Source organism: Cebus imitator, unplaced genomic scaffold (assembly GCF_001604975.1).
Source record: "Cebus imitator isolate Cc_AM_T3 unplaced genomic scaffold, Cebus_imitator-1.0 Scaffold555, whole genome shotgun sequence".
Classification (NCBI taxonomy): domain Eukaryota; kingdom Metazoa; phylum Chordata; class Mammalia; order Primates; family Cebidae; genus Cebus; species Cebus imitator.
In genome coordinates this window covers 634497-642420 of record NW_016107870.1, presented here as the reverse complement: position 1 = coordinate 642420, position 7924 = coordinate 634497, and the positions used below count along the sequence as shown (strand labels likewise).

Sequence of the window (7924 nt, the reverse complement as noted above, 5' to 3'; positions counted from 1 at the left end):
CCACCGGCCCTGCCCGGAGTTCGCCCCCAGCTAAGCTGTGCATCCTACATCCTCATCCTGGGACCACCAGCCTCACTCTGCCCCCAAGGTCACCTGTAACTCAGGGCTGCAAGACCGACCCAGCACCCACCCTGTAAGCACTGCCCACGCCTGCCCAGCACACCCATGTCCCCACAGGAGCACCCGCAGGGCTCAGGAGCAGTGGCAGTTGAGCACTGTGCTCGGTTGTTCATCACCCCCAGGGCTGGGCAGACCTGAGTCTCTCAGCGGCTAATGAGAGCAGCAGCCAAAGGATATTCTAAACCAGTGGAGCAGGGTTTGGTTCCAGTGTGGACGAGAGGGAAGACTTTTCCATAAGTAGAGCCTGGGAAGCCACATTCCAGGGAGGGGAAGGTTGCCACCAGCACACACCTGCCCTCTAGGCCCTGGTGCCGCAGGCTGCCTGGTCTGGCCATATGCTGCAGGTGCTCTGCAGCGACCTGACAAGGAAGCAGGTCTGCCTAGCAGGTACACCGCCTCTGGCTTAAAGAGCCAGCCATACTCCAGGCAAGACAGCACAGCGGCCCTTGGCAGGCAGGAGCCACAGAGAGGGCGTGTGTGGGTCCTGGGATACCATGCCTTTGGGGAGGAGCTGGGAGGACAAGGCAATGCTCCTTCCAGCCCCACCTGCCACACAGAGAAGACACAGGCTACAGGCTGTGGTGTCACTGGCTGCAGAGATGGCCAAGGTGGAGAGGGCTGAGCCTGGGCCCCACCACCCCGTGCCCACCGCACCTGCTCCCTGACCAGGCCTCACGCCTGCTCAGAGCTGCATCTGTGAAGGAGAAGGCAGCACCTGGCTGTCCGGCAGCATGGACAGAGCACTGCAGCATGTGCACAGGCTGGCCATACGTCCCAGGGTTCTTCTGCAGCCTCCCCAGCTTGAGCACCACAAAGGCCAGACAGACACTCATGAAGCTGTCACAGAGCTGGACAGCCCCGGCCAACCCCACCACGACCTCACGTGGCCAGGAGGTGTAGTGTGGGCAGCACACAGGCAGCCTCACACAGCTCCATATGGCCACCTGTCCCGATTTCACCAAGGACTCATGGCCTCCCAGTCAGGGACTTCAGGGTCTGCTTCTAAAAACTCAGCAAGGCCCAGGAGAGGCAAGAGTGTGCCCAGAGCACCTAAAAACGGGGCTTGCCCTCCACAAACCCAACAAGCACCTCTGCATCGGGGAAAGCAGGTGCAGGTGCTGCTACAGGCATGGAGCCAGGAGCAGACCTCACATGGGCATGATCCCTAAGCAGCCACGTGCCACCAGACCTCGCCCTCCACCATCCCTGCTCTCCCAGTGTGGGCTCAGGGCACGGGAAAGGTGCTGTGGGTTTGCCAATTAGAAACATGTGGTGGGGGGCCTTTGTCCCCTCCCCAAGTCTAGAATCAGTAACAAGTACAGCAGGAGAAGGCACCCGCCCAGCTTCCATTGGGGAAGGGGATGTCACAGAGGAGCAGGCCCCACCTGGATGATGTCCGCCAGCTTCTGCAGTCCAGCTGTGTTGGTGAACACTCCAGCACCTAGGGGGCAGCAGGGCACTGACACCCACATCACAGGCAGGGGAGGCCCTGGCCCCGACCCCTTCAGCCATGAGCCAGCTCAGCTCCAGCTCCTGCGTGACGGGGACCCAGGGTGGGTCGCAGCACCCACTCAGGGCAGGCAGCTCGCCTGCTCTTCCCAGCAACCAGGAGAGAAGCCAGGCAGGGACAGTCTCCAGGGGGGTCAGTGGAGCTTGAAAAGAGGCTCCATGGTCAAATAAGGGTTGAAGCAGCAAGAGCCACCCTCCCCAGCACCCAGGAGTGCAGTAAAGACCCCACTGGGTCTGGCATCTCAAACCAAAGCAGCCCATGGGGACACTGTCCCTCAAAGCCTCTGGACCCCACAACCCTGAGCAGAAGCAGGATTTGGGTGGCATGGAAAAGCCAGAGGGCCCAGAACCCAGCTAGGGCCTCGGGCTGCTCTTCCTTAAAAGGGGAATAATGGGATGAGGCTGCAGGACTACGGCTCTACAGCAGTTGGCAAGTGGCACTCATGCCGCCATGTCCCAATCGGAAGGCGAGGCTCAGCGGACCTGTTCCTGCTGTCGGCTGACAGCAGGTGCGGCCGGGGGCTTGCGTGCCAGGATGGAAGGCCTGCACCCCGCCGCCCCACACTGGCCTGCACTGAAGACCCCACCCCAGCACTCACGTCCTGCCAGGTGCTGGATGATCTGGTCCAGCGAGTCCAGGATGCAGCCCTTGGTCTGAAACGTGAGCTGGGCTTCAGCAAACAGCTCAAAGATGTAGCTGCCGAGGAGAAGGCAAGCTTGGGCCTGGCGCCGGGGGCGGAGACCTGGCTGTGGCTTTGGGAGCTTAAGGCAATGGCCATGTGAGTTTCCTTCCCTCGGAAACAAACTGAGCCGTCCAGGGGATGCCAGTACGGGAGGTGAGAGGTGGAGAGAGGAGGCCTGGCCAGCAGGAGAACAGCCACAAGGGCAGGGGCTGCCCACTGGAGGGGAGGGATGGGGTCGCTGGGGGGTTGTCAGGGGCTTCTGGGAGGTGGTGGCAGAGTCCCCAGAGCTTTGGAAAATGACAGTGATGGGAGCAGCAGAAGCTACAGGAGGGGCCCATGGGGGTCCAAGGTGGCCAAGGAGCCAGGTCAGAGCCTTGGGCCTTACGCTGAGGACACTGGCTCCACCTGCAAGCAACTGGGAGCCCCCACAAGGTCGGCGCTCAGGGCCCAGAACGCACTCCGCCTTGGTGGCTGTGTGTTGAGGAGAGCCCCCATGCAGGCCCAGCCCTGACTCCTCATCTGCCTGCAGGACAGACGATGAACCCTGCTGCCATGGCTGCGAGGACTAGAGCCCCACAGAGCATTCAGAATGTTCCGGGCCTCCCGGAGTCCACAAGAGGTGGCTTGGGACACGCACGGTCCTAACGATAAGGGCTTGTTCTAACAGGCACCTGTGCTGCAAACGAAGGGCTGGAGCAGGGTCCAAGGAAAGGCCTGGCAAGGGAGAAACTATGGAAGACCCAGGGCCTGTGTGGGAGCGTGTGCTGCTGCTCTCAACGTCTCAACAAGTAATATAAAGCGGGCGCTCCTGCTGGGTCTCACAAAGGGAAAACAGAACTCACTGGTGTGTGGGGACCCAGGACTGCAGCACGGCCTGTCTCTAGCTCCAGGCTGGGCCTGCAGTGACGTGGCTCCCTCCTCGCCTCTCACCTCCCTGGCTTGGTGACTCCACTGTTGTCTCCAGGCAGCTCAATGGCATCGATGGCCCCCTCCAGGCGAAGCAGAATCACTGTGGGTCGAGGGGGTGTCAGGGGAGGCCTCACCCAGCTCCAAGGAGGTAGGAAGGGCGGGAGGGCGGCACTTACTCTTCAGCTTTGCAATGTCTTCCAGCTCCATGTTCAGTCCTGCGTAACAGAAAAGCAGCAAAGGCACAGTTCACGCTCGTTCCAACAACTGTGCCCGTAACAGGATCCCTGGCGGGGAAGAAAGGACAGCAACAAGGGAAGGAAGAGGCTCCATGGAATCCGTGCAGGCCAGATCCGAACTGGAGACACCAGAGAAGCAGGAGGTGTTTTCCCTTTATTTATTTATTTTTGAGACACTGGATCCCATGAATAGGATTCACACACAGCATTCATCCCGCCTTTCCTGCGTGAACGGGACCACAACCGGCATTCATCCCGCCTTTCCTGCATGAACGGGACCCCACCCGGCGTTCATCCCGCCTTTCCTGCATGAACGGGACCCCACCCGGCGTTCATCCCGCCTTTCCTGCGTGAACGGGACCCCACCCGGCGTTCATCCCGCCTTTCCTGTGTGAACAGCACCACACACAGCTGATGTGACGCAGACCACTGTCCTAAATTATTCCTGCTAACGACTAAGTTGTGGAATTAGCATACTACCATCTTTCAACCCCCAATAATTAACAGATCCAGGTGTTCAGCAGCAACACTGTTAGCATCAGAAGAGAACGGAAACAGGATACTGTGATATGCCTGATAGAAAGGGCATCATCCCACCTGGAGCCCTGCAAAAAGCAGCCCAAGTCTAACTGGGCTCTCAAGCTACCTAATGCCAGGTGCGGTGGCTCATGCCTGTAATCCCAGCACTTTAGGAGGCCGAGGCAGGCGGATCTCGAGGTCAGGAGTTTGAGACCATCCTGGCCAACATGGTGAAACCCCGTCTCTACTAAAATACAAAAAATTAGCCAGACGTGGTGGTGTGCGCCTGTAGTCCCAGCTACTTGGGAGGCTGAGGCAGAAGCAGCTTGAACCCGGGAGGCAGAGGTTGCAGTGAGCCGAGATCACGCCACTGCACTCCAGCCTGGCGACAGAACAAGACTCCTTCTCAAAAACAAACAACAAACAAAACAAAACCACCTAAATGCACCGGGAACTCGTGTGACTGCCCCTCTCGTACACAGATTAGACTCCTGCCCAAGTGTAACAGGCTCTCAAACCACCTAAGTGCAGAGAAGACGCGGGAACCGACAGGACTTCCCCTCCCGTACACAGATTCAGACCCTCAGGGTAAACGGCCTGGGCTCTTCAATAAATAAAGTGTGAGGAAAAGAATGGACCCTGCTGAGCAAGGTGGCACACGCCTGTAGTCCCAGGAGTTTGGCAGGCTGAGGCAGGAGAATCACCTGAGCCCAGGAGGTGGTGGCTGCAGTGAGCTGTGACGGCACCACTGCTCTCCAGCCTGGGAGACAGAGCGAGACCCCATCTCCAAAGGGGTGGGGAATGAACAGGGGTGAAAACTGAAGCTCCAGTCCTGAATGAGACAGAAGCAGCGTCCCCCACCACATGTCCCCCACGAGATTCAACAAAAAGCCCTGCACTTCAAGCAACTACCAAAACTGGAGAGTGGAGAAGGGAAACAGTGGTGATGGGGTGGGTGGGTGGTTGCTCACACGTTATATAACCTGGCCGAGGTGCTAGGAACCTTGCAACCTGGAAACACCATAGGCACAAACCAAAAACAGCCTGAGAAACGTCCTCTCTTCCAGCCAAAGGACCAGGAAGAGGACAGCCTTCTTGTTGGACAGAACTCTTCTGACCCAATCTGTCCCCATTCCAAGTGACCACCACAAAGAGGCTGCAGCTCACCCCCCGTGACTCACTGTGGCCACAGACTATGCCATGTGCACGAGCAAACATCAGCAAAGAGGTGGCACTCCCCCCCCCCGACGAAACAGCAGCTGCAGAGACACGGGAAGGAGACCTGTCACTCTCCCTACCCTGAGCCGAGCAAAGGATGGAAAGAGGTGGCCGTCTGCTCCCAGTTAGAGAGACAGGGTTGGGGGACCATGAGAGGAGGGAAGTGGAGCATTCAAAGTCCCAGGAACCCCTTCCCCTACTGCAGCACCCTGCGTGGCAGTCTTGAGAGCCGGTGGCAGTGGTGTGCACCTGCTGTCCCAGCGCTTCAAGAGGCTGAGGTGGGAAGATCCTGTCAACCCAGGAGACCGAGGCTACAGGGAGCTGTGATCGTGCATTCCAGCCTGGGTCACAGAGTGAGACCCTGTCACTTAAATATGTGTATATACATACCAAGGGACCCTAAAGCCAGAACACCTGAGCACTTCTGTGCTAAACAAATGACAAGTTTGAGAACTCTCTCTCTACCACGCAGCAGCCTTGGTGAGGGGGTGAGGACGGGGCTGCCCAGGGTCCAGGGTCCCCATGGTGTCTGTCCACACGTGTGATTTTAAAGGAAAACGGGGGAAGCTGACGCTGTTTATACCCAGAGATGCTCACGTCAAAGTAGTGTCACAGCAGAAGAACATATGGAAATATTCAGACTCCTAGTCAGCTGTTTACAGAGACCATGTAGAAAATACAGACCAAGGCAGGGTGCAGCGGCTCACACCTGTAATCCCAGCACTTTGGGAGGCTGAGGCAGGTGGATCACCTGAGGTCAGGAGTTCAAGACCAGTCTGGCCAACATGGTGAAACCCTGTCTCTACTAAAAATACAAAAAATTAACTGGGTGTGGTGGCGGGCACCTGTAATCCCAGTTACTCAAGAGGCTGAGGCATGGAATCGCTCAGACCCGGGAGACAGAGGCTGCAGTGAGCAGACACTGTGCCACTGCACTCCCGCCTGGGCAATAAGAGCAAAACTCTATCTCAGAAAAAAAAGAAAGAAAGAAAGAGAATATGGACCAACTGAACACATCCATAAAGGATTTCCATGTGTGCCATGACCAGTGCTGTATGAAAATACGACTCTGGACAAATACTGGGAAGGAATCCACAGCACAGCAAGTGACATGGCAGCAGATTCGCAGGTCATTTAAAAATGCAAACTGCACTTACAGTGAATATATTTAGTTTTCCCTTTTTTTTGAGATGGCCTTACTCTGTCGCCCAGGCTGGAGAGCAGTGAAGCCATCTGGGGCAACCTCTGCCTCCCAGGCTCACGCTCCTCCCACTTCAGCCTCCAGGACAGCTCAGGCCACAGGCGCACACCACCACACCTGGCTAAGTTTCTGGTAGCGGCCAGGTTTCGCTCTGTTGCTCAGGCTGGTCTCAAACTCCTGGCCTCAAGCGATGTGGTTTTCCAATTTTACATAGTAGAGGCCAAGTTGATACTGGCTGGGAGAAGACGTCTTCAGAAAATGCCAGAACTACTGAACAATAACGGCCCTTCCACGGTCTACAGGACCCTGAACAATTCACACCCAGGAAGCCTCTGAGAGAAGCTGATGCCATGCAGTGCCAGCCTGTGTGGTGCCCAGGGAGACCACACACAGTCACAGGGCAGGCTGCCACCCATGGCAGCCTGGGGCTCAGGACCCAGGAGCCTGGCTGTGAACGCACCTGAGCTGGGGGTGTCTGCGCTGAACTCCGGGGGGGGATCGCCCTGCTGCGCTGCCTTGGTTTGCTCCTCCAGCACCCGGTCTATGACGTCCAGTCCTGAAGCCAGGTCATGGGGGGTCAGGTCAAATGATGCCGATTCTTCACACATCTTCTCCTGGAGGCCAACCACACCCGAATCACCACAGAACAGGACAGGATCGGGGGTTCCAGGAAGCAGAAATGGGTGGGGGTACAGAAGGCACAGGAAGCTGACAGCCAAGTCCCCAAAGCCATGTCCTGGAGTCTCTGAGGCCAGGTCACAAGCAGGTCCAAACACAACTGTCTGGCCAATGTTTAGAAACGATTATTTCAGGCCGGGCATGATGGCTCACACCTGTAAATCCAGCACTTTGGGTGGGCCGAGACAGGCAGATCACTTGATCTCAGGAGTTCAAGACCAGCCTGGGCAACGGTGCAAAACCCCTTCTCTACAAAAAATACACAAATTAGCCAGGCATGGTGATGTGCCCCTGTAGTTCCAGCTACTCGGGAGGCTGACTTGAACGCAGCAGGCGGAGATTGCAGTGAGCCAAGATTGTGCCACTGCACTCCAGCCTGGATGACAGAATGAGATCCTGTCTCAAAAAACAAACAAATAATGATTGTTTCACTTGAGTTGCCAACATTTTTTTTTCTTTGAGACGGAGTCTCGCTCTGTCACCGGGCTGAAGTACACTGGTGTGATCTCAGCTCACTGCAATCTCCATCTCCGGGGTTCAAGCAATTCTCCTGCCTCAGCCTCCCGAGCAGCTGGGACTATAGGCAAGTGCCACCATGTCCAGCTAATTTTTTTGTATTTTTAGTAGAGATGAGGTTTCACCACGTTGGCCAGGATGGTCTTGATCTCTTGACCTCATGATCCACCCACCTTGGTGTCTCAAAGTGCTGGGATTACAGGCGTGAGCCACCATGCCCAGCCAACGTTTTTTTTTTTTTTGGGACGGAGTTTCACTCTTGTTGCCCGGGCTGGAGTGCAATGGTGCGATCTCGGCTCACCGCAACCTCCGCCTCCTGGGTTCAGGCAATTCTC

The 7924-nt window shown here is 56.9% G+C and overlaps 1 protein-coding gene across 8 annotated transcripts in view; it reads right to left on the bottom strand.

The window, feature by feature from the left end:
* The window catches only part of LOC108293979 (regulator of telomere elongation helicase 1), a 38820-nt gene that overhangs the window by 14767 nt on the left and 16129 nt on the right, over positions 1-7924 (bottom strand). For all 8 annotated transcript variants that reach the window (XR_005197870.1, XM_017515666.2, XM_037733923.1 and 5 more), the window contains 5 exons: positions 6856-7009; positions 3398-3436; positions 3243-3321; positions 2229-2326; positions 1506-1561 (listed from right to left, as the gene is read on the bottom strand). Coding sequence is in view for 7 of the 8 variants with exons in the window: in XM_017515666.2 (XP_017371155.2) it covers positions 1506-1561; positions 2229-2326; positions 3243-3321; positions 3398-3436; positions 6856-7009 (426 nt within the window). In the remaining variant the exon portion in view is untranslated. The remainder of the gene's footprint in view (positions 1-1505; positions 1562-2228; positions 2327-3242; positions 3322-3397; positions 3437-6855; positions 7010-7924) is intronic.